The 26,949-nt window shown below is 33.8% G+C and overlaps 1 protein-coding gene across 1 annotated transcript in view; it reads left to right on the plus strand.

Moving 5' to 3' along the window:
• Positions 1-26,949, plus strand: part of LOC128987210 (fasciculation and elongation protein zeta-2) — a 55,400-nt gene that overhangs the window by 21,322 nt on the left and 7,129 nt on the right. Inside the window, exons 2-4 of the mRNA XM_054407956.1 lie at positions 22,508-22,616; positions 24,564-24,722; positions 26,093-26,189. Of these exons, the coding sequence (XP_054263931.1) occupies positions 22,508-22,616; positions 24,564-24,722; positions 26,093-26,189 (365 nt within the window). The remainder of the gene's footprint in view (positions 1-22,507; positions 22,617-24,563; positions 24,723-26,092; positions 26,190-26,949) is intronic.

A 26,949-nucleotide genomic window follows, 5' to 3' on the forward strand; every position in this document is an offset into this window, starting at 1 on the left:
AATCTGACCTATACTTTCTCCCATTAGCTTGTCTACAACCCTTCTCATGTAGTAACTATGATATTTTAAGGGTAAAATTACAATAAATTGCAATAACTTTTGAGCAATTATTTTTACAGAATTAGGGATTGTACTATTTTTGGGGGTTAAATGGACCGTAATATAATCGTTTTCAAAATCTTTTTGGGTGGTTTTTTGTTAAATTAGATTTTTCTGCTATTTATGGAGTTTATGGGAAATGGCAATTGAGAATCGAAATTTCAAAATCATAAAACTAGGGATACCATTGATTATGGTATTAACTACCTACCAAATGTAGTCGAAATTGGACCCCCAATAATAATTCAAACAATACTTTCACCATATACCATGTTTAGTTAAGAAAGTGAAACCAAAATAAAACATCATTCAAAACAGTTAGATTTTTATTGCTCCTGAAGTGATTATTGGTAATTTTTACACGTAAACAATCCTATTTATTTGACTGGACAATTTTCTCCTGTAACAGTTAGACCCACTTAAATTGCCACACTCATTCTCGTCTCTAAACCGATGCAATTCAAACTCTAGTTAACAATCAAACAGCTAAACCAAATTGGATTGGTCTGTTATTTGCACTGAGGTAACCGATATCACCAATCAGATATAACAATCAGTTAACTTTGTTTACGTTTGTCGATCCCATCGCATGAGTCCAGTAGGGTAGAATGGTTGGAGGTTGTCATGGCAACCATATTGATTACCAACGCGGCGGGTTGTTGCTGGTACCCTTTAATGCTACTAACTGTACTTGTTAACCCTTTTTGAGCATACAGTTTGAAAATTAGGGGAAAATTAATGAAACTTTGGTGCCGGATCCAAGCGGTTCTGAATTATTATGTTGTGTTGTATAATCATTGTTGTTTTTCCCCGAAAATCTTACGACCCAAATAATTTTAATTTGTAGTATGATTGGTAACACATTGTGAATTTTTATTAAATTGCAAGTTAAATATTTATTTCCGTAACTAGGTTTAAAAAATATATTTTTACTTTTATAACAGACTACTAAATAGTATTGAGTGTGCAAAATATTAATACTTCCTATAAGCTCCGCGCTTAGTGTTTTTCCAAAATAATTTATTAAAAAAATAAATGTGATTTCCATCAAAATTTGCTATAATTTTCCCACTTTTGATTTTAATTAACTAAACCAGGAAGTTTCACGATATAATGTATCCAACCTATCTAAATTTTAACAGAAAAGTAGTTTTGACGTCACCAAAGTAATTCCTGTTTAAAAGTAAACATACTTTAGCGCTAGAGCTATTATTTTTGTACCTCTAAACAACTGCTTAACTCTTCGCACTCAGTACACATTGAATATAATACAATAATGTTAAAATATTTTACAACACAAAAAACCTTTGTAACGTTATTGACATAATGTGTAAAGAAATGGTATTCTGGTGGATACAATTATGATTTAAAGTTATTCTGATCAATACTAAACAGTGATTCATTCTTATTCATTAATATAGCTGATGATTCATTGATACATCTCATAACTAACTGTTCCATGCTTCACAGTTGGTTGTTTATTATTCAACAGCTGATCGCTCACACTTAGCATACTAAAGAGGCGTTTGGCCTAATTGCACAATGGCACCATCTGTTAGAGCCAAAGTGCCATAATGGGAAAATTAAAGTGCCATTGAATACATTTACGGTATGTGCGTGTACTCATAGGCTTTATAGTGGTTTATAATTGCTTTAAGTTGGTGGTTCGTATAGAATTTCTTTTATAGGTTCGTTACGACATTAAATAATGCACTCGATTTTACCAAGATAAATTTATCATGTGTTATAAAGGAACAGATTTATTTTATTGTACAAGAACAACATTTATTGCACAAAGACATAAATATTTTTATCTCCTTTGGTATTGCTCGGTACACTATAAAAGCTGCCGTGACATCCAAAGAGAACCTAAAACCTCAAGTTTATTGGCATGTCGTCTGCTTACTAGTAAAACTTACCACTCTTTGCTAAAGTATATACTATTTTTGGCTACGGAGTGTTATACTTTTTTGTTTATTTTTTTTATCTTAGTCAAACCTTTTCTCATTTTTCTGTTTTTAAACATTATGATTAACTATCATTGTCTCATGGAAGAGAAAAAGTGAAGGGAATAAGGTTAAACATATGCTTCTCTAGGTTGATGCACAGTTTATGCGCACTGTTTTAACGGAATACTGAAATAGCGTATGAGGCAGGCTCTGAATCAGTTGCATCTGCCATGAAGCTGTCAAATCCCCATGAGTCAAAGCCGGGAATACAAGACGCTAGATAAACTAATTATTTCCGCCATTTCTGAGGAAGTGCGAGTTTAGACAGGCCGCTCCCAGTGGGCGCCTCCCTATTGAATCACTGAAAACATGTTACAAAATACTCAAAACATACATGTCTTCCTGAAATCAATATAAGAGTGATAACATTTATTTATTTTCGTAATAAAAATTTTTTTGAGAAAGAACATAGTGGTTAATGAAATAATAATTAATTTGCATTACACATTGTGTGAATAGTAAGTGTTATACTTTTCTGTACTTATACAATAGCTTTTATATGGCTTAAAACTTTAAATTTGATCGAAATATATATAAATAATTATTCATTAAAGAAGAATTTTACATTTATAGAAACCATAAAAAAGATCCTGAAAGCATACTCAATACAAGCAAATCCAAAAAGAAAACCTAATATATGAAAAAATCTTATATAATAAATTAAAAGAAAACAACACCCGAGCCAACCTATGTACAAGAAAAAATTTCAAAATCATATGATATTTTACTTATTTATTATTTACATTTCTATTTATTTACTATTTGTTCATAACTGTGATCATAGCCTAAGAGTCGAAACATGTTAGGTATTAAATAAATGAATAACTTAAAGGGTACTAAAGGTTTAATTGTTTGTTTTAATTACTAATAAGTAATTATATACCTATTTCATACATATATTAACAAGTTACTTATCAAAGAAGTATAAAATAAGAAGAACAAAACAAACTGAAATACATGTGGCACTGGAGAGAAGAAGAAACATCATGATTCAGTCAGTTTTATTTAGTCAGTGGCAGTAATAGATAGACAGTTCTGTCCCTCTGTACAGTTTTAATAAATTTGTCAATTTTATTCCATTCAAACCTTTTTATCAACATGACAAGTTTAAATTATTTTGATATGTGGACGTTTTTTTAAGAATCTATTCACATACTGCAATGTACACTGATGGGGTTGTATATAAAATTACCTGATGAAGTTATAAGGAACGAAACTAGTCGTCCTACCAACAACCGTGTTTGGATAAGGTAATCATTTTATTTGATCGAAAAAGAAAATTTTATTCGATACGTTTTTAGTTGCAAAAACTATAAGATAAGTGTACAGTCTTTTGGGGTGTGTATAAAATTATTTTAATACGTAATGGAGATTCCCGTTAAGGATGTAAAACGAAATAAATAAATAAAATAAAATTGCCTTTGACTATGAAAGCCGTACATCACCTTGCAATATTATCAGTGGCAAACTAAAGGAAAATTTCATAGTTTTATTATACCCAATCTGGTTAACGCAGGGCATGATGGGTATTGCAGGCATTGGCATGTTTCCTTATTAACGCCCGACCTTGAGAGCTAAAATGGCAGAATTGGTGACAGTATGCGTTGTTGGCTTAAAACAATGTTGCTTAAAACTGTGGGGTAATAACAAGTAGGTGCATTTATAATAGTCAAGATTTTTTTACAATATGTGTTTTACAATGTTAACATATACACAATCAATATCAGATAAGCTTAATGGTTCAAACATAATTTCCCTTTTTCCTTGACAAGAACAGTCAAATAGCAGTCACATACATATAATGTAACTTAAAATATCAACCGTTCCCAAGCAAAAAAAAAAATAATAAAAAATAATAATTAAAACAGTCCTTATTCTTTTAAGTACATTTTAATCCATACACAATCCTAACGAAAATAGGGAGGTAGGAGGTAGAATTCTTGTTAGTAACACAGCTTAGTCTTGTAATACTAGGATTTTGATTTAACAATTCTGGTTCTATCACACAATATTGGAATCAAGAGTATGGGTAAAAGAAATAGAACAAAATATCACTGTCCACTTTAAAATTGATAATTTGGTTGAAGATTACTTGAGGTCCGTTGACCGTTACGATTTATGATAGTAAATATTTTTTTATCATAACATTTTCTGGTTATACATTTATACCAACGTTTTACTTAGCGTATTTTAGACGTGAAAATCTGCATTAGGTGACCAATGACAATTCAAGACTGTTCTATTGTTCATAAAACCAAGCAAAACTGTTTAACAAAAAATGAAAATAACCTTTACATAAATCTGTGTTCTCTAGTAAACTGAAGATGTTTAAACTCATGTTCAAGACAGTTCCGAAGGTCGTAACATTATGTAGAGGCGCTCTAATACTTGGTCGTAAAACTTTACGAGATTTGAAGAATTTTACGATGATGAAGACTAAATTGCACTTTCCGAACAAATTAGGCGTCTTCCTCATAAATTGGGGTTTGTGGTGCCTTCGCAGTTTTATGCGTACTGGGGTAATTTTAGTCCTTGCTTCAGGGTAATTCCTTGTTTTTTCACACACGTGGCCTTGTATTAAAGGAAAATTTAACTATATACACAACATTTTACACGTACAGTAAAAGATTTTAACAATGACTCAATAGTCAATACATTTTTACCTGATCCTACATCAACAATAATATGGGGACTAATGAAAGTATTACAAAAAAAAAAATACACAAAATGAGCGAGGTTTGTGTAAGATACCTAGTAGCTTTATTTTACTATAAACATTGATGTATGTTGGACAGTTATATCTGGTTTGGGTCCCATAAACTTAATCCTTGTCCCAAGACAGTGTCAGGCCTATGGGCCAACGTTGGCCCATCTCGGCCTACAACGGAGTGGTAATGTTGGTAATGTGTGTCTCAACATCCCCAGTGCTAAAACGTGCTCTGCTTGCTTAAATTGAGCTCCGTAAAGCGGAATTGTTTCAGTTTATGGTGACAATACAGTATATGATATGAAATTGCATCATAATAGAATATATGATCATGATATTATGACTGTTTATGTATTCAATGGGAACAACGTTACAAAATATGTCTGGCAACATTATTAGGACGTGTATAAAACAGTTTAGCTTGAAAAAATGTGTTAAACCTTTTATCATTGTATAATATTTTTTAATGTTTTCTGTTACGAAGGTACTTAAAACGAAGAAATGTTTCCTAATTGGTGTGTTAAATAATTTGTCATGTTTGTCAATGTGGAATTAGTAAAATTAAAATAGATAAAGAATAATAATTTTACTAAGTTTAAGAATATGATGCGATTCCTGTTATAGGGGTGCACATATTTTCATTGTACGTCAATAACTTGAGACTTGAATGCTGTCTTCCATACAAATCTTGAAGTTGGTTCAACGTAAACTACTACGTTTTCGAACGGGTTTGAAGCTATTATATTTAATAACCCATCTTATTTGCATGTAGCGCGTACACGGGTGCAACATTCCAGCATAATCGGTTTAGTGATTATGCAAAAACCACAAACAACCGTTAAACCGTTAGCACGCATGCCATTAGTTCGTGCAAGTTAGATTTTACAAGTCTATGAAGTATTGTTGATTTATGTATAAACGTCTCACTTAAATTGTTGAGCAAATCTACAACACACAATCTAGACAACTATCGTAAGACACTTTTAAACCTGCTAAAATTCTATCTTCGTGAAATGCAAATTTTGCTACAGGAAACACATTGTAAACAAAACTGTTTTTGTTTTATATGTATAATTCATTTTCCTACTAACATGTTGATTTTTTCCAGGTAAGTTTATTGAAGATTTCGTGTTTCATGATTGTTGTAAGTAAACTAAAATCAAAAATAACCTATAAATCGGTATTTTCGCAATTTTGATCTAAAACTGATTCAACTAATTACAACCTATTACAATCATAATCTTAAGGATCACTTAACTAATGCTTAACTACTGTGTTAGGATCATGAAAATCACCGCATAACTATAGTAATTGGTATAATTCAACAGACAATGCCGTGCATTAACATCTGTAGGAGGGGGAAAGTAGTTTGCCTACAACAATGCCCTGAACTATAACACGCGACGAGTAAACTGTCGGAAAATTCGTTACTTCCGGGGCGTCGGTGCGGTAGTTTTGTACAATTTTATTATAAAGCGACAACCACCGCCTCAGCGAACACAGAATAAAAACCAGGTTTTCTATGAAAAACCGAGCTGTTAAATATTGTTATATAAAAAGTAATAGGACAAACAGTTAGTCACGATCATAATTTAAAATTGATTTTCATAGTGACTGTAGGGATGTGTTCGTACAGTGTTAGCACAGAATGAATAGAAAACTACTATTTAATAAAATAGCATTTTTAATAAAAATATATGATAAAAACGAAATACAACGTTTGTGGTTTAATTTTTCAAACGTTTTGTGGGGGTTGAAAAAATAAAACTAAGTTTTAGGATATAATAAATTAGGTATCGACTAATTAAAATGTATTATACTTGATAGTACCGGGCTTATTTTGGATGTCGTACCGATGTGTAGCTAATTTTCCATTCAGCAAAATATTAAGTAGGATAGCCCAAATTATTTTTAAAAGTATTTTAAAGAGCGTTACCATATACAATGAGTTAAAGGAATGTTACAAGTTGGAAGCTAAAAGCACATGTGAAGCCTTAGTATCAAGGCCACTCAACTATTGTGTAAGTCAATGTCTAAATTTCTTACTGAACAGCCTACAAATGTATATCACAAAATACCCCCAACGCAGTGAACCTGCAGACTTTATCACTCTTCATTTATTATGAAAATTTATTATTTATAAATTTATTAAAATTTATTTAATTATGAAAAATTAATCACATGCCGGTAGATCCACTGTAGTTAACCCCAAAATTATCATTTTAATTAGACATTGAACATGATTATTTGTCTACGAACTTAGAAACTCAATTAAATTACATCCGAATTGACGAATAAATTGCTTGGTTTTATTCCCGCAGTTTATGGATGTAAGGTAGTTTTCTCTAGCGATTTTAAGACTCCATTCCCACTTAAGCACGTAAGAATTAAACATGGTGACCTCACCCTCCCAAGGAACATTTTGTTTAGCACTTACCAACACAAAAGACAAGTGGCTCTTGTGCTTTACATTTTCCACGTTCATACCTACTTTACTTTTAACGAGACTTACTGAAACATGTTCTACATCTTGTTTTAAATTTGAAGTAAATTATTTTTGATAACGTAATTTTCCGAGATAAGTACAACTCTTTTAAAACTGAAGATTCTGATTTCAGTTCATCTGTTTGGCACTAAAATCTCTTAAACTATATTATTAGTGCCAAAAGTGCTATTCATATTTAAATAATGTAATTTGTACAATAGAACACTAACGGACGTGTAGACCCCAATTAAATTGAAGTATTTTCGTAACTCGAAATCGATCAGAGTGTGTATAAAGCCTTGTAGTGTCCGGGCCGGCACGATCGAGCCGAAGAATTCTATAATGACCCGGTCTCACTGTTGGTGAGTGTTGCTATAATGAGGGATGATTACTTAGAGAAATGATGGAGGCAAACACGTGTTGAAAATGCCAACTATGTAGCCCCGACGATTGTAACTCCCTTCACCTTAGAAAAACCGCGAAAGTTTCCGTTTTGTAGCGTTTTACCTAAACCGATTCGCAACGAAAAATAAAACCGTGGATTCAATAAGGCACCGAAGTTTCAAGTACAGAGTCACAAAATCCTAACAATATCAGAACATAAAACTTGTGGTAACCTTTAGAGTTCCAAGTTATGTTTTCGTGGGGGGGGGGGGGTAACTTGATATTTCCGTGACAACATGTGCACTTTTGTACCTCTCTCCCCCCTCGCCACCTGCTGCGTTGAGATCCGTATCTGACCGAGTTGTGAAGTATAGTCTGTGTGATGGAACCTGTCTCCCTGACCCTCCGTAGACCTGTGTACTGGTCAATACGAGATTAACTATAGTCTTTGTCAGGGAACCTGTCTCCTGTCCCTCTGTCTGGGTACTGACCAATACGAGGTGAACTATAGTTTGTATGATGGAACTTGTCTCCCTGACCCTCCGTAGACCTGTGTACTGGTCAATACGAGATTAACTATAGTCTATGTCAGGGAACCTGTCTCCTGTCCCTCTGTCTGGGTACTGACCAATACGATGTGAATTATAGTCTGTATGATGGAACTTGTCTCCCTGACCCTCCGTAGACCTGTGTACTGGTCAATACGAGATTAACTATAGTCTATGTCAGGGAACCTGTCTCCTGTCCCTCTGTCTGGGTACTGACCAATACGATGTGAATTATAGTCTGTATGATGGAACTTGTCTCCCTGACCCTCCGTAGACCTGTGTACTGGTCAATACGAGATTAACTATAGTCTATGTCAGGGAACCTGTCTCATGTCCCTCTGTCTGGGTACTGACCAATACGAGGTGAATATAATCTGTATTAGGGAACCTGTCTCATAACCCTCCCTATAATATTCACATAATATAACAATACGCAAGATGTTGTTTTGTATATATAATATAACAATTATATTGTGATCGTCGTAGGAATTTTTTAGACCTGGGTACTAGCTAAGACGATGGGAAAACTATCAGGTTTCTTATGCAAATAATAATGAAATAAAAAAAGAGTAAGAAGAGACACTATCTTTTCAACAAGAATTTTCCTTTTATGGTCAACTAAGTTTATTAATTTAATGACGAGTTACGAAACGCCGCAAACCACTGGATTTGGCTCTAGGCAAACAACTTTCTAATGTTAGCAATGCAATTCTGGGGTCATAAACCCGTTATAATCTCTTTCGGTACAGAGCTAATATGGTTGTATACATTTATTTTATCGTACGAGTAATATAATTTGCAAAATAGTTGCCACGAAATAAAAATAAACTATTACAAACTTTTTTGTCGAAAGAGGGTCGTTAGTTTTTTATATAAATCGACCAATTAACTATCTCGGTTAAAATAGGATTACTACTAAAGAATATTGTTGTCATTTAGATAAAAAACCACTCATGATAACAATAAAACCACCTAAAAGGTTTCTATCAGCACCCAAGGTCTGAGAACGAAATTCGTTTAGTAAATACCCTCACTGCAGCAAACCTGCAGCCTAAGCTAATTTCCCCTTGTCTTATTAAAAAGTTGATAGTTAAGTATGCAAAATATAGCATGTCGAAATTTGATCAAAATATGTACATAAACAAGCAATCTACAACGTATTTTTCTCGAATAGAATAACATTATACATATTTAATATATAGCTTTTTGATTTTTTTTTTCGTAAAATTGAATTCTTTAACCGATATATTATATAACATCAATGAAAATATCGTGTCTTCCAGGTGTTCGTATTAATTAAATCCTCCAAATGTCACAGAAGGTCATTTGAAGGTCTCTCGAAAGCGTATTTCCACTTTTCCCTGGTTTCTTGTTTTATCAAGTCAATGAAACCGTCGTAACAACATATTTTTAATTAGAAATAATATCAAACTTGCCATATTTTATTCTACTTGGTTCAACGCAGTAGTTTTCCTGGTTTGAAGCTTGATTCGTATTTTTAGGATTTTTAATGTAGTGTGTGTTTTTTTAAAGTAATCTGTGAACCAAAAGGTGGCAGTAAAATTCCTAACCAACACTCAAATGGAATTTTAACCGTTTTGAACAAACCATTAAATCATATTGGGATTAAATGCACAATCCTCACTTAGAATGGTGTTATTGAGTAAAATAAGTGGAAGTGTATATATACCTAAAGGGATAAAAGTCTAGGTCATTTTCAATTGAATAACTTTTTAAATTACCTATCCATTTCACTCTTACACATTTTTGGCAATTTTTCCCCACGCCTTTTTATAATCCGAATTATACTAAAAAATTTAGTCACATATCCGTTATGTGTGTATTATACATAGTTATCTACTGAAATTAACTGTATTTCATGTTTAAATAGGAAATGTTAACTAAATTGGGTAGCTGAGTGGTTATAGTGCTCACCTGGTAATCAAAGGTCGGTTCGATCCAGAGAAAAGTCAGTAGTTTTGTGATTGTCAAAACTGTGTTCAGCTGTTCTTGATTATTGAGCTTTCAATAAATGGTTCTAGCTAATAAGACAGCTGATTTTCTCAACAAAGCTACACAGATCATCTCACTCTATTCTACAAACATATTTGGTTTAAAATACTCTCCTAGATGGTGTTCCTATAGTTTCCCTCATTTATTTGTTGATAATCAATCTAACAGTTACTTCGCAGTTGATGTCCCCCGGTTCTCTGTCATGTTTTGCAGAAGTGCCCAGTAAAGGTCATATGATCGCAATGCATCTGGTGTTAGCTTTCTCGCAAGATGAAACAGGTTCCACCGTGTGGTCGGATAGAAGTTTTGCAATGTTGCCAACCGCTCTGTGATCGCTTCGAATGATCGACATTTGGTGTGAGACGTCAAAATAGATCCAGAACCGCGTGTTTATAAATCGAGAATAGACTCGAACGACAGCTATCTAGGAATTACGTGATCGAAATGTTTTTATAGTGATGGGTGTTTGGCCAAAGATGCTTGTTTTAACAGTTTTTTGGTACACTATTGGTATTTTAGATGTTTAATCTACAGTATGATATCGTTAAACACGTGTTTAGTAGTGTGTTCTCCTTTTAGTAGCCGAAAAGAATCTATAAATAATAAAATGACTTAAGTTTTTATTCGTATTTGTTATATTGGTCTTTATTACGCGTTCAAAAACTAAAACATATCGAACTAATGCTAAGATTAATATTGCTAATTAATATTGAGGTAAACCCATTATGTCTACCTTTTAACTGATAATTCAAAGCTATATAGTTCCTAATAGATTCGATAGATCTTTCTATAGTTTACAATGCATAACTGCATGCTCTTCTTCAATATGAAAGGTTGATTGGAATTGCCAATGTGACACATAGGAAATATATCACTTATGGCTACCTTCAAAGGGGTTAGTACTTAATTCAAAAACTAATAATTTCATGTCTTACAATAACACATTGTCATGACGTCAGTTAGAATTAATTGTTCTTGAAAAATCTCTCTCTCTAAGAAACATCAAACTTCTGCGATTCATAGTATTCAATCATAAAGATATAAGTTTGCAAACATACGCATCCCAGACGGGAACTTAATGCCTTCTCCTCGGTTGGACTCTAATGGCATGCCAATGAAATGACACTCTTGTTTTTTACAAACATCACATTCACACATGTGTCCCAAGAGAGCATGTTTCGACATGAAGACAGTTGCATATGGCAGGGGAACAAATTCACTTACATAGGAGGGTAAAAGTATAAATGTACATAATTTTTAAACACATTCTACTCCTTGTGGATGGAGCTTAGGTAGAGCGGAGGTGTTTGGTCCCCGAGGTCCCAGGTTCAAATCGCGACAATCACCATGTGATAATGTTAACAACACGCTTAGGCATAGCCTGAAATGTTTGAAATGGTTTCAGGATAAAAGATGGACGAATGTGTATTTTAAGGTTAGGTTGAGTTAGGTTAGGTTATGTTAGTTAAGGTTTTGTTATATTAGGTTAGGTTAGGTTAGGTCGCGTTTGGTTAGGTAAGGTAAGGTTTGGTTACATAAGGTTAGGTTAGATGTGAATGTAGGACATAAAAAAAATAATCCTGCCAAATCACAAGTACTTTATTCCTATCATCTAATAAACGAATTATATTGTAGTTTGAATCATCTGGAGAAGTTAGTTGTGTGATCTTCAAATGTTGGCCAGCGCCAGGATAATATTTCAGTTTGGCAGTGCGCCGCCGAGTTGATATTTACATGGACATTCTCAACGTGCCCCACTTCATTCTCTATGTTTCTTTTCTTTTGATCTCTTTCTGTAGAAATTCTTCTTGTTACTCTAATTTTTTTATTCCTATTTTTTTTATGGTAGCTTAATTATATCTGTGCATTTGTATTTCTCTGTCATACCTTGTGAAGTATACATTTTCGAATTCTGTGAGATCTCTGTTTTTTTTTTAAACCTCGCAAGAAACCTTGGTACCTCGCAATTTAATTTTTTTTTAAATTTGGCACCTAAATAATTTCTCTGCACCTGTATATGTATCTGTCATACCTTTGGAAGTATATATTTTCAAATTGGCATGTGACTTTTTGCTGTTTTAGGGGGGTTGGATTTCCATTTTATACTTTACTTTCGTAGAAAATAATGGGGGAGACCATTGATATTACAAGTGGAGACAGAAATTGTGATATTCAAAGATTTCATTGATCAATCCTTGTTTTTTGTTGTTGATGTTAAGGTATCATACTACAGCGTTATTGTTATTAGTTTACCATAAAAACGTCATTTAAGGGAAGCAACCAAAATATAAATTTCTTTAATATTTAAATGTTAACAATAAGCAGGGTTATGTAACCCTGACTTTGCCTGTATAATCTAATCATTTGTGTTTCAATTTCAAAAAGGTATTTTAAATAGACTATTTTTTAACGCCTGATTAGGGTATGAAAATCATCGAATAATCATCATATGTATTGTAAATTAAACCCTAAAAGGATAAATGTGTATTGCACTTGATTCATTTTGCCAAGGAAACTAGTTTTGGACCTAAACTGCGAAATTTACGCACGGGTCCCCTCGTCTTCCTGTTTCAAGGTTTGATTTGGACACTTAAAACTTATCTACCCCATGTATAGAGGGGTGGTGGCGCCAGCAGCCAGGATGACTCATCCAACTACCCCTATATCGATTCACCCCTCTCCCCCTCTCTCCCCCCTCTCTCCCCCCACTCTACCCTTACTTCTCTTTTCAACCTACTTCTCGTTGTTTATTGTGAAGTTGAACTTTCCGTTATTAAATTGTTACTTCGTTCTGTTTTTGTTTCACCGTTTACCTGTTTCGTTGTTGAATTCCAATTTACGATTTTTCAAAGAAATGGTTAAGGATATACAATGGACCATCGATAATTAGTCATGGTTGATAACAAGTATAATTATCATAACCCCTTGAATTTATTCCCTAATCACATGTAGTAAACCTCAATAAGATGTCATTCTGATAACAAGTCTTAAATAATCCCAAATGAGGAACTTATTATAGATGTTATACTGTGTATCAACCACCGATTTTCAAATGTTTATGTATCCAGAGTTTTTGAACCTGCGTATCTATATCACTTATGATCTAATTGTAAATGATCATGTAGAAATTATCCTAATATCACAGCTATGTTAAAGTGATTTGTAAAGTGATGTGTTTATGCAGTAATATGCCGTTTATGCACTATGCAGTAATATGACGTTTATGCACTATGCAGTAATATGACGTTTATGCACTATGCAGTAGTATGGAGTTTATGCACTATGCAGTAATATGACGTTTATGCAGTAATATGACGTTTATGCAGTAATATGACGTTTATGCAGTAATAGGACGTTTATGCAGTAATATGACGTTTATGCAGTAATATGAAGTTTATGCAGTAATATGACGTTTATGCAGTAATATGACGTTTATGCACTATGCAGTAATATGACGTTTATGCAGTAATATGACTATCGAACGTGTTTTTTTTTAGTGAATATCCGAGACTTTCTACGACTAACTTAATAAAAAATAAACAACGCGACGTACCATTAGGTCCAAGTCAATTGAAAGCAGAGTTTATTAACCGTGAAATAACCTAACCTGCTTTATTGACCTTGTCTAATTGTGCATTGCTTACAGTAGTGAAATTGCTTGTAGTACAAAACAAAGTTTGATATAGCGATGAAAATATAGTGGTGTTCCAGTAATTATGCGAATAACCTACTTAAATAACGTTATATTTAAAATTGTATTTAGCTTGACACAAGTGTTAGAATATATAAAACATTAGGAAAAACACAGAATTTCGTTTATATTTTTCAGAATTTTTTAGGAATATACTAATACTAATATTATTATAATTATATTATAAAGATGTGAAACATTTACTGATTAAAATTGTTAACAACGTAAAGATATTTTTATTGTATACTAAAACTTACCAATCTACTTTACTCTATGGTTAAAAATAAAAATAAATATTTTAGTTCTAGTTCGACCAGTTAGTGGTGTTTGTTGATTACTGAAACTCAAATTTTCCTAATTTAATAAAAAAATTTAACTTATGATCCCATCGATCGTTTTTGTTTCAACAAACAATAAATTTCAACAACGATCTAGCAGATTACATGAAAAAGTCTATGTAAAATTGATTAAGAAGAACTAGATGATTTCCCCCTTCCATGCATTGATTATTTTTTATGAACCATTGATTCCTACTTATTCCCTCGTTTATGCTGACACTGATTATACCGTAAAATCTTCGGCTATATACCATAAGGGACTTATGGTATATAGCCAAAGGTAAAAGAACCTAGGCTCTGCATAAAAGCCCACAGCTCTCCATGAAAGCCTACTGGGACCAGTGTGCCCGCATTCTTTCTTTCCTTCTCTTTTTGTCTTTCTCTACAAAACCGAGGTCTACTTTTTGTTCTCCTCCGCCCCCTGTATTTGTCGGCGGACTCCACAAAGGTCTAATGCCTTCCAAGCAAAATTAGGCCATCCAAGTCTCACCAAGAAAGGTTCTCGCAAGAAACAGGTATTTTCAAAGTGTTCAGGTCAATTGTATTTTCTTAATTTCAATCTGATTCACTTAAAGTTACTTTTTTTAAATTCCACACTACTGTATTAAGATGAATGTAAATTTCATCAGACTCATTTCTTACCAATAAAATGAATATTTTACTAATAGCACAGAAAACGTACGTTTTCTGTGCTAATAGGGATCACAGGTAGTTAAGGAGTAATAGAATAAATTGAAAGTAATTTTAATGCATAATTATTGCCGTAGAAAGTTTTTTTTTCTTAAAGAAGTGCATTTCTGCACATGCTCTAAGACATTTTCATGTAAATTTGGCCTTGAAATTAATTCACTAAAGCGACAATACGACATACTGTATTATGATCCAGATTTTAATAGATTTAGGTTTCCTCCTAAATTCTTTGTATAGTCTATAATGTTCACTCTATATTTATAATCGATTCAGTTAGCAATATAAAATTAGATTAAATAAATTATCTGTTCCAATAATTAATTATTATGAACAATATTTCAGCACAATTAAAAATCAAATCATAAAATTTACCATTTAAATGGTGAAATCGGACTGATTCTTATTACGCTAAAAATCCTCTTGGACACTAAAAATCCTCTGCCAATCTTACAACTATACCTACACATTATCACAAAAATATAGAGAACTCACTATTAGGTGTACATAAATATCATTATGTCTTGACATCTTCTCTATCTACAAAATATATAAACTATAGATAAAAACTAACTTTGTATAACTAAACTGTAAGCATGAACTAAACAGATCGTATAAAAATCATCAAAAATACAATCGGCAACAATGAGCACAACAATGAACAGCTGATTCGGCGGCCAGTTATCAGCTGATCGACTGTGGCCGGATGCGCGTGCGGGTGAGCGCGTGTTCTGGGCCCTCGCCCTCTAATTATAGGCTCACCTGTTTACCTGCTTCGTCGGTTACAACAATGGATTTGACCGCTTTGTTGGTCTTTGGTCTGATGCCTAACCTTTTGTCATAGAAAGAAACCGTCTGTGGATGAAGATACAAATCTTACTGCGTATTTGGTTAGAAATTGAAAAAAATATTTTACGTAAAAATCATTTGAAAGTACAAACAGTACATCCAAAATCGCATCACTAAATACAAATAAAGCTATTAAATTCTGCAAATTTGTGCCAGTTCTGTTTGTTAACTGAGCATTGCTGTACTCAATTTCAGAAAACTCTAAAATGACAAAGGCAATTAATTGAATACAAGAACAAAATTGGCTGAACATAATACACTTAAATACGATTATTATTGAAACCAACTACGGTACCACCAATTTTCTTCACTTTTATTCCGAGAATTTACCTCCAGATTATGTATAAGATTGTTACATTGAGTTATTAGAAATTAGGTAAAAAACAAGCTACAACGTGTATTGGAAGAATAGTTTGAAGAAACACACTATCCAAAGAAATTTTGAGAAAAAATTAGAAAAAGTACTAGTTTTGGGTTTATTTTAGACCTATATTGGGAATGTATAAATTAAATCTACTGTAAGTAACATGTTTGTACTAACATTTAAAACGGTGGTGAATACATAAAAAGACACAAAGATGTGGTGTGAATCAACAGACAAAACAATCTGTTACAACTTCACAATGAACTAACGCGTTGCTAAGACAAACCGAACAAAATATTTTGCAATAAAGTTTAAAATCACACTTGTAACGAAGGGGCAGATTTTGAAAGGTATAATCAAAATCTGGTGAAAGGGATGTCGCCCTAGCAACTAACCGCCCCCCTTCCACCCCTCTATATCCCTGCAGGTGATCGATTTTACAACCCTACGAGTGGTGCAGAAAACGTGCAAGGTGAAAAGGAACAGGTGCAATTGTGTTTGCAACGGTTTGTACCGTTGAGCTGCAGTAAGAAAGGTTTTAACTTCGTAAAATTCGTCCATAAATCGTGAATAAGTTTTTGAAGATTTTCAATCATATCACTTAGCGGCAAATGGCTGAAATGTAGTAACATTATTTTAGGGGTAAACACTTTTCTATGTTAATCACTACAATAACTCAAGAAAGACGAATCAAGATTTATTTCTCCATCTAAACCCACACATTTCCATTACTAAAAGTAACAATTGATTCACTTTTAGTGAATTTCCCATATAGGGCATTACCTATTACCATAGGTCTCATGGTAAGACCTAGACCCGGGACTGATTTACTTTTTCGTTTTGATGTCCTTAAACAGCATCCGTTCATAATTAGGTACACGTCGAGTAAAAATCTTCAGATTTTGATGCAATTTGGGATAAAATTAAACCTATGTTTATTCGAACTAGTTCGCGCGAACCAGCACGATATGTCTGAGGGAACTACGTTTTATTGGTACAAATCCTTACTACTACAATTCCAATAATTAAAAAATCAAGTGCTAAAATTAAAAATAAAATAGACGAAACAAATAGATAAACACTGTATAACTTCGTTTTCTTTCCCAAACTCTTTATGGTGATCAGTAACACCGTCCCATTTTATCATCTCAAATGTATGCAATCAAAACTCAAAAATATACGTCTCATCAAAAATAGACGCAACCAAACCCCGATCCTGACATACGGGCGATGTCTAGGTCTAGACAGCTTCCATCAGTGTATGTGGTGAGACGAGGCGGGAGTATGTAAAAATACCGCTGTAGCGAGAATAGAACCCGTCAACCCGAGACTCTCTGTCAAGGCCACGAGCCTCGTAGGCTTTGATCACGTGTTCTATAGTGACTGAGTGCGCTAAAGGTCAAACCTCTTCAAAAGGTCTAGATTGGGGAGAATTTACCACTTGGTGTTTCGTGTAGCTTTATGGTAATAATTGAATCTTTGACAAGCCTTGTGAGATTTTTACCTTCTCCCCCATAAACAGTTTATGGAGAAAGTATTGATTTCGTCAAAATTTTAGAGTTTAAGTTTTGGTTGGAAAGAGCCGTTTTTGGGCCCCCCCTGAACAAAAAAGTGGTTTTCGAAGTGTGTCTGAGTAAAAAACTGTGGCTTCTAAATTGTGTTAAATAACACAATTGTCTTTTTCCTTCCTTCTGTTATCATTATCAATTGAGATAGGGACGTCACCAAGGTGTGTATTTTAACCCAATATGAGTGGTTTTAGTTACATGATATGACTATTTATTTTTCTAAGATCTTTCACTGGGGAGATACTTGGTCAAGTCACTTACTTATATTATGTCTTTTACTAATTGTTCAGAGTTGTACTGAACAGATTGTAAAATAAAATAAAGTAAAAAAAAGAATGATGTGAGATGATTCCTGTAGCTGTGTACTGACAAGATAAGCTGTAATGATTGATTTAAATAATTAAATCTTCAACACCACAGTGTACGGTCGACACGAATTATTTGAGAGCAACTCATGAAACTTGAGAACAGATTAGAACCCCTCCCAGTTCCCACCACAAATCACCCGCCAAATTTGACCGCCTGGTAATTTGATCATGCCCCATCACACCTTCTACGCCCGACCATAAAATTTGTTGATTAAAAGTTTTGACTCTCCAATAATCATAGCTTCCGTCTACAAAATAAGGAAACAGAACTAAAGGTGTGTTTAGAGCTGGTTCAGATTCCATTTAAAGATACTTAGTTTTTATTTGCAAATTGTCATAGCACCATCCGATTAAACCATGAAAACTCGTTTAAGGAACTACATAAACAGTATTTACGCGTTCTTGGATATGCATAACCTATATTTCTTATCATATTATGACTGACAGCTGAGTCAATGCCAGTACTAGTGACATGTTTGAGGACAAGTCATTCGCACTGATACAAGTAGTTTTGCGTAAGCTGATAACATTAACGGTCTGTATGTATGAGTCAATGTGGTCGTTGGCACTGGTATGGTAACCCCATGTCATCACCATATGACCGCTGAATAACCCCATAACATCATCATATGACCGTGGTATAACCCCATAACATCACCAAATGATCACTGCAAAATGTCATTTCAACTTTAGACCGACTTATACTACATATTATGGTGATAAATGTTGGACATGTTTCTAAATATATATAGTCTGTACGATGGAACCTGTGTTCTGATCGGGTCCAGCCAATGGTTTTAAGGCCTGGGCCAGTCCCCAGGTAGACAGAGGGGCAGGAGACAGGTTCCATCATACAGACTATAGACAATATAGTTTTAAGCGTTCATGTGATATGATTGAGACCCCCCTGAATATGCTAGACAAGCTGGTGAAATGTACCTAGGGTAATATAAACTACTGCTCAAGAGCAGAGTCAACAAAAAATAAGGAAGTATTTTAATATAATTCAAGTTCCTAGAACTTTTCAAGATCTTAGACCTAGAATCTCAAGAGAGTAAAAACATATTGTAGCACTGAAAACACTATAATTTAAATGACCAATATCATCAGCAAATAGCTCATAAAACCCCATAATATAACCAAACAACCTCTGAAAAACCTCACAATATCTCTATTTGACTCTTGAAAACCCCATAATATCATGAAATGACCTGTAGAACCCCATAACATCACATATTCGACCGCTACACATAAGTGTTTTCACCCAAGAGTTATTTGTCCAGTATAAATGTTTGGCTGATTTGATTTGAGTTTCAAATTTCGCACAAGTAAACAATACATTAGGTCTGCTCAGTGTATAATTTTAGCATTGTTGGTGTGTTTCATAACGAGCGTGGTTTAGCAATGATAGTTGTAGTAAGATATCGGCCATAACTTTGAATATTAAATTGAGTATATAGTCAATGTTTATCGTTTTCTGACGTTTTCGTAAATTAGCGGTCGCAGTCGACGTTATCCTTTGTGTCGTAGACTATTGGTTCTAATATTGTAGTAGTCGTCGTGCATTTTTTGGTTGTAGTATCGTATATCATTGGCAGATATCTATGTAGACTGTAGATTGTTGTTGTCGTAGATTATTGGTTTCAGCTATCTCGTAGACTAGAAGTTGACGTTATTATTGGTTGTCGTCTACGACGTTGTTGACGTTTTTTAGGTCCGTAGTTATCGTAGACTTTCGTTATGAATTCTCGTTGTTATCGTAGATGGTTTTCGTTGACTATTGTATGTACTTGGTTTCGTTTAGGGTCGTAGTTATCGTAGACTCTCGTTTCTAACTGTCGTAGTTGTCGTAGATTCTCGTTCTCAATTGTCGTTGTTGTCGTAGAGGTTTCTAAGTGTGGTTGACTACTGTATAGCTTGTAGTTTTCGTTGACTATCGTATCTAGTTAACGTCGTTTGGGGTCGTAGTTATCGTAGACTATCGTAGTTATCGTAGACTATCGTAGTTGTCGTAGTTGTCGAACGGTTCTAATTGTCGTTGACTATAGCATGTAGTTATCGTAGACTATTGATTGTGTTTGTCAGGTTCTCGTAGGCAACCGTGGTCGTAGCTGTTGTATACTAGACTTATCGTTATCTCATAGACTTGCGGAGACCGCTATAGCGGTTGTAGTTGTCGTAGTATCGTCGTAGGCTCCCAGGGCCAGCCAGCTGGTTCATTAGCATATCTCATCCCCTCTACATCTCTCGAGTTGCGACATCTATTCACGGACTTTGGATTTAATCCTTTTAAAGCAAGACCTGTCGTCACTCCGCAAACAGAATTTGCATAGCTTTCAAAACTAACCAAACATAACACGATGAAGTTTGCTTTTGCGCAAGCATATCTGTGTCAATTGTTTATTTTGTGTTTCTATACAGTAACTAATTTGATGCAGACAGCGATCCATGGTGGCAAGTTTTAGCAAATCAACAAGAAATATTACAAATCAACTGGATAATGGTTTGACGTTCCTTGTATAATAAACCAACCAAAGTAATCTGAATCTTGATTTGTATCTCGCAAGGAAGAACTGAGTTCACTGGAGCAGTGAGGCAAGCGTCAGACAAGTAACTGTAGAAGCTGGTAAGATGAGAGAGCATTGTTCCATTGTACATTGTGCATTTTAGCTTTCATTACTGACATGCAAAGTTGACTTGGATTGAAAATTTCAATTTCGTAGTGTACAAAACATCTTAAAGCAACATAAGAAAATATACTTATTTTGAAAAATGGATAAAAAATAGTACTGTAAACCAAACCCCATACAAAAAAAAATCATTAGAAAAAACCATTTTAGTGTATAAATACGGCGGACAATGTAATTTCGTTAATCGTTTAAACCATTTGGTTAATAAATGTTAGTCAATACTTTTTTTGTTCAATGTCAATGCAGGTTTTATTTTATTTGATAGAATATGCTCTACGGAATTTTTCATAAAAGGAAAATCATTTTGGAAAAGAAAATGTCTACAGTTATTTGAAGTTGAATTGCTGATTTCTATGAGATAGATGGCAAAATTTAACAAAACAAATAACCCTGGTACAGGTACAGAATATGATTTTGATATTAGTTTGTAATTGTTTAATTTCTTCCAACCAAATACATTAAACATCACCGTGGAAAAGTTTGAAGACGACCCGATGATAAGAATCAGAAAGTATAATGTAGTGTGTGAATGTAGCGAATGTGAGAGAGATACGCACAGATATCGCTATTGTTCTGTGGTTTTCATTGTTCAGATATTCGACATGCTCATTCCAGCATTTTAAACAAAGTTAATTGCTAATTACAAACCACTCGGAGGTTTATCAAACAGATGTTTGGGATTAGGTTTCTAGCAAACAGTTTATTCATAACTCCGCAAAGTCGTACCGTACGTGGTTATATTTTTTTAAGCCATCTTGAGTTTATAATGTACAAAAGTTAAAAATATAACTCACCGTATCGAAAGGATATTTTGTTTTGTATATAAAATATGTACCCTAACACACATACAAGTTTTTTTCAAAAACTAATTTTTGTATTGATTGCAAGTTAATGTTTGGTTAAAGGATGAATTTTAAAATAAAGCATCTTAAAGTTTCATGTATGTTAGTTTAAGTTATCCCATATTCATGTTTTTCTACATTTCTAGAGGCGAGGTAAATTATTTTTGTTGTGGTGGCTAAATTTGGAAGAAAGCAATTTATTACTCGTATGGTTATTAGGTCAACCGACATACACAAACCTATTTTGTACTTACAAACGTATGTTCAGTTTTATTCTTTAATTCCCGTTTAAAAGCATCTATGTCCAAGATTAGTGTATAATACAATTCGACAAACTCATTTAATTAAACTTATTTTATTTTTATCGCCATTGATTATTATTAAAAATAATTAATAATAAATAAAAGTATTTTAAAACTACTCATAAGTTAGTGGATGGTACCACAGAAGTCTTTACTGTATTTCTGTACTTAGCTAAAGGGAATTTTCATCGAGTCAGAAGTTCCTACACGTCTTGCAAAACTCATTGCAGTACAGTGCTGTTAAGCGGTGTGCGAGTTTTACTTGAATGCGTTTACTTTTCACTATTCTAGTAGATTCTGGAAAGTGATTGAACTAATTTTGTGTTGTATCTGTCCTGTAAAAAACTTTATGGATCCACTAAACGTAATTTTATCTTTGGATTGTGTAATTATGTAATTTAAGTATGTAATTATTTTCTTATAATTAGCCTATATCTTATTATATTCTTATTTTATGTGATTATGTTATTTTTATTTACTTTTCTTGATTACTTTGTGATGATTGTCTTATTTATTTTATTAATATTAATTTCAAATATTTAATATTGTATTTTTGTTTTCAGAATGTGGTGGACAATTACTGGGAACTTCGGCAACATTCTTCCAATAGATTGGTCAAAGTCCTATGCCAGGAAAATGCACATGCCAACGCTAAATTTAAACGAACACAAGGTATTTGTAATAATTAATAACTATTAGATAGTAAGTAGTTTGACTAGTATCATTATCGAAATATTTAATTGAAAGGGCAACTTATCATAGACTTTGTCCCCATCAAAGTATGGAAAAGATATGGAAAAAAGAAAACTTCAATAATTGTTTAGGCATAGCACACTCAATAAGAATCTCTTAAAAATATATAATTTTTAAATAAAAAGGTCTACAGCTGGTCCATATACAGGGTGTCCAGCAAGTAAACACCCAAACTCCGAGAAATGGTTGTATGTGCTAAAATAAAGAGAAAACCAAGAATAATTTTCCCAAAAGTCAATTTGTTAAACAGATATCTGTTATTTTGTTTTTTACATAAGCATTTTTTTTATCCTTTAATACATTACTGCATTTTTTATCTTATTGGCAACTTTATGGCACAATTTATTTATTTTGTTAATGGTAATACTATGATTTTGATATTTGTAAACAATTGTTTTTACTTCGTAGTGACTACAATGTTAAAGAATAATACTAAATTTTCATTCATCAATTAAAATTATTTTCCCAAGCAACCCGTCATTTTGATTTGTATTTTGTAAAAGATTTAAATACTCAACAATGAATGACAAAATATATATATATATATTCATACATCTAACCACTCTGTAGGATTTAAAGATAGAAAATCATATCGACATGAGTATTGATTAGCTCCGACAAGTCTAATCATATCAGATCAACCCTGTGATCAAACATAAAACATCTGATTTTTAAATTACACAGTTGTAAGATGTCATCCAATCAACTACTGATAGACAGAATGAAAATATTGATGCAGTGTGGTTGGATTAGAAACAGCTGTTCTCTTGAATCCGTTGTTTATTTTTAATTTAGATTTTGTTTGACCACCTAAATGTGTTGTGTACTGTCACTCATCACTAATTGGATTAAATCTAGGCTGGTCCTGTTGTCGATTTCTAAAGATTTTTTACATATTCTGTTTAGAGATATTTCTTCTCTTTAAAAAACACAAAATTATTGAATAATTAATTTGCAAAACTAGAACCCAATCATGTTCAAAAGACCCACAGTTCACATAGAGTTAAATAGATAACTAACTAAATTAATGAAATTAAATTGTTATGTTTTATTGTTCGATATTATTTGTTAAATGAAACTTAATCCAATACAAAATCTATAACTAACTAACCGCTATAAACAAACCTTATTTTTATAACTCAGTTTTGTTAAAAATTCCTATTTTTAATCAATCATCTCAAGCTTTATAAGTCACTTTCATGTTATAATCTTTCTCCTGAAAGATAATTTTAAAATTTGTTCAGGAAGTAAAAAATGAGTAACCATCTAGGAAATATTGGCTTCATTAACCTGATAAGACCTTATTTTTGTATTATAAAACTTAACAATACAATGAGAATTGACATTTCAACAGCATATCTGTCCTATTGTTATAAGGGTATTCAGGCAGAGAAATGTTTGTCACATGACTTTTCTTACGACACAGAGAAGTACACTGAGGAAACATACATATGGGATGACTGTGCCCTTTCAGCTCTAATATTTTGTGCGGGAAAAGTACTTGAGACAAGCAAGGAAGACCCAGACTAGAGAGCACTGTGAGGAAACTCCTATCACACGGGGAAAAGGGTCTTCCTCCAATGTGAGGGTTGTATCACATGAGGGCAAGGAGGTGGTGTTGAACTCTGTCTTAGACACCAGTGACTAAAGCTAGACACCACTGAAGTGCATTGAATGTTTCTCTGTACCTTCTCTGTGCTTAGGATTGATCCAGTGACCTGATTATTAGGGGAACATTGAATCCCTCATTTACCTATTAAAGTGGTCTGTTAAGAAAACACTGTTCTCTTGTTTCCCTGAATCACTAAGCCACTGTTTTTCCATGTTAGCTTGAGCTGTTTATTGACCAAACATTCCGTTGCGCAGGACAAGACCCTACTAGACGAGGGAGAGCTGAGTTCAGAGGACGAGGCCGTAGCTAGTGACCTGGACATGCATTCTCTCATCCTGAGTGGACTCAACCCAGACGCCGAGCCTGTCAAGACAGCCGAGGAAGTCATCAAGGAGATTGACGATATCATGGAGGTCTGTAACAATAAGGAGAGAAAATACTATAGACAAGTATCACATACGTAACGTATATAGTCAAGACATATCCTGTTAAATTACTTATCATAACTTTTTCCCATAATTTCCCAGCTGTTAGAGATTGTTTCAATTAAGCTGAGTTTTCCTAGGCTCGGAAGCAAAGCATGGAACGTGTAGAGCGGAGTGCAGAGAAGCAATTTCGCTCTTGTCCAGTGGCGGTCTGCTACGCTTCTGGGAAAGCAGTGCAATTAAATGACTTAAAACAAGAGGAGAGCCAACCTCTTTCTCCGTTTTGCTCACTCCCTGCGCTCCGCTTTTTCACCTACGAAAACCAGCTTAGAGTGTCGAGTAGGATGCGAATCTGCACAAGAACCCTTACCCCATTTTCACTTCATACAGTTATCCAAACAATTATTTGCCACTATTAATTTCATACCACTATACTCTGTATCTTGTCTCATGACCGGAGGTTTACCTGGAGACTGGCCAATGGCTCAATACCTAGCCCCATGTAGTTGTAGGGTCAGGTGACAGGTTCCATCATATTGAGTATAGTGGTGTGACTCTCAGTGTTGTTGGGAGCCTTTCTGTCATTCCTCCCATACACTGTCCTGATTGCCACGATCAATACAAACAATGAATAGTACAGAGGAGTAATTTCAAACTAATATAAGTTTATGAGACTACTTTAACAGTTACTTTTTTAAATTAGTCGATGACCTTGTTTTATTTTACTCAGTTACTTGATTTGCTTTACCGATCAAACTTAAGCTGTGAGTCAAGTCATACTATATACTATAATATGAACATGTGTTCATTGTAGACTCCATTCAGCCATGGGACGATTGATTAAGAAGATGAGTTGACTCATAGCCTTCTCACGAGCGTTGAGTCATCCTCTCAATGAGCCTCGGCCCACGAAGCTTGATCTTTCTTGGACCCTCATAATGAATGTGGCTCAAACTTGTTACAAGCGTTGAAGAGTATTTAGGACACAAAATAGAAAATTGAACAAGCTTACTCCATTGCAACATTTTGAAGCTTTGAATTCTTGTATTTATGAAGACCTAAAAAGTGTCCTACAAGATTTGCCTCCAATTGGTATCGCTTGTGAGAAGAATAAAGACCCACAAGTAGACCTAAAGAAAATCATTAAGTAGAATTCTAGTACACCGATATAAGTTTTAGCTTGTTGGGATGGTACTCTAAAAATAAAGCTTTGTAATCCCTTCACTCCTCCAAAACAATATTATGCCTTACCTTATTATAGCACTATACTTTCTAAACCACTCTAAAACATGGAAGTAATTACGCCCAGGGATGTCTATTTACAGGTTTTCCATCAATAAACTCTATTATCTTTGCAGGAGACGACTTCTGCTGAATGTACCCCAGACTCAGAAGTAGCCGATGATCTACAAAGGAAGGCAAAGGAAGTTCTTCACTCTCCTTTATATGAAGACAGTTAGTATAAATATGTTATCTTCTACTTTGCCAGCCTAGCTTATTTTGTACAGAACTATTGGATTTGTATAAGAAATATTTTGAACTTTAAATGAAAGATGTTCAAACTCATATACTTTAGTCACTAAACCTTCAATAGTTGAATATGAGAACCATTTATGATTGGGCGAACATCAAGTGACAATTGAGTTCCTTCTTAATAAAAGTAGTTCAGATAGTAGCGGAGGCACAAACTTACGATTCTTCTGAACTTCCAAAGGTAGATATTTCAATGATATTAGGTCAGATAATCGTGGTCGGTACGTTACTAAAGATCTGTCAATAAGGCGGTAACTTTAAATACAATTTATTGAAATAATCACACACCATCTTACACCGGTGATGTTTAATTACTCAGGAAACTAAACTGTTTGAGTTACTATTTCATTGGATGTATTATTTCTTAGGGTAGAATTAAGAGCCATTAAAATTTAGAAGAGAAAAGTTATGGAAGTTAGAAATCTCCAGGGATCGCCGAGGGGCCCAGAAGCCTAAATGTCTTCTGTAATTTGGTATAGGCCTATTTTTCCTATTAAAAAAAGACAATGTCACATTTGTGGATTTTTTTTGCGATCATGACAAATGATGATGTTGTTTTCAAAATTTCTGGGGATGTTCAACATTCTGTCACAATGCTACAATATTATATCTTTTTTTTTGGATTCTATCAATTTCTACATGGTTGCAGGAGATGATGACAATACGTTATGGATCGCAAGGA

Source organism: Macrosteles quadrilineatus, unplaced genomic scaffold (assembly GCF_028750875.1).
Source record: "Macrosteles quadrilineatus isolate MER2022 unplaced genomic scaffold, UCM_ALF_1.0 Scaffold_2__2_contigs__length_208266976, whole genome shotgun sequence".
NCBI lineage: Eukaryota > Metazoa > Arthropoda > Insecta > Hemiptera > Cicadellidae > Macrosteles > Macrosteles quadrilineatus.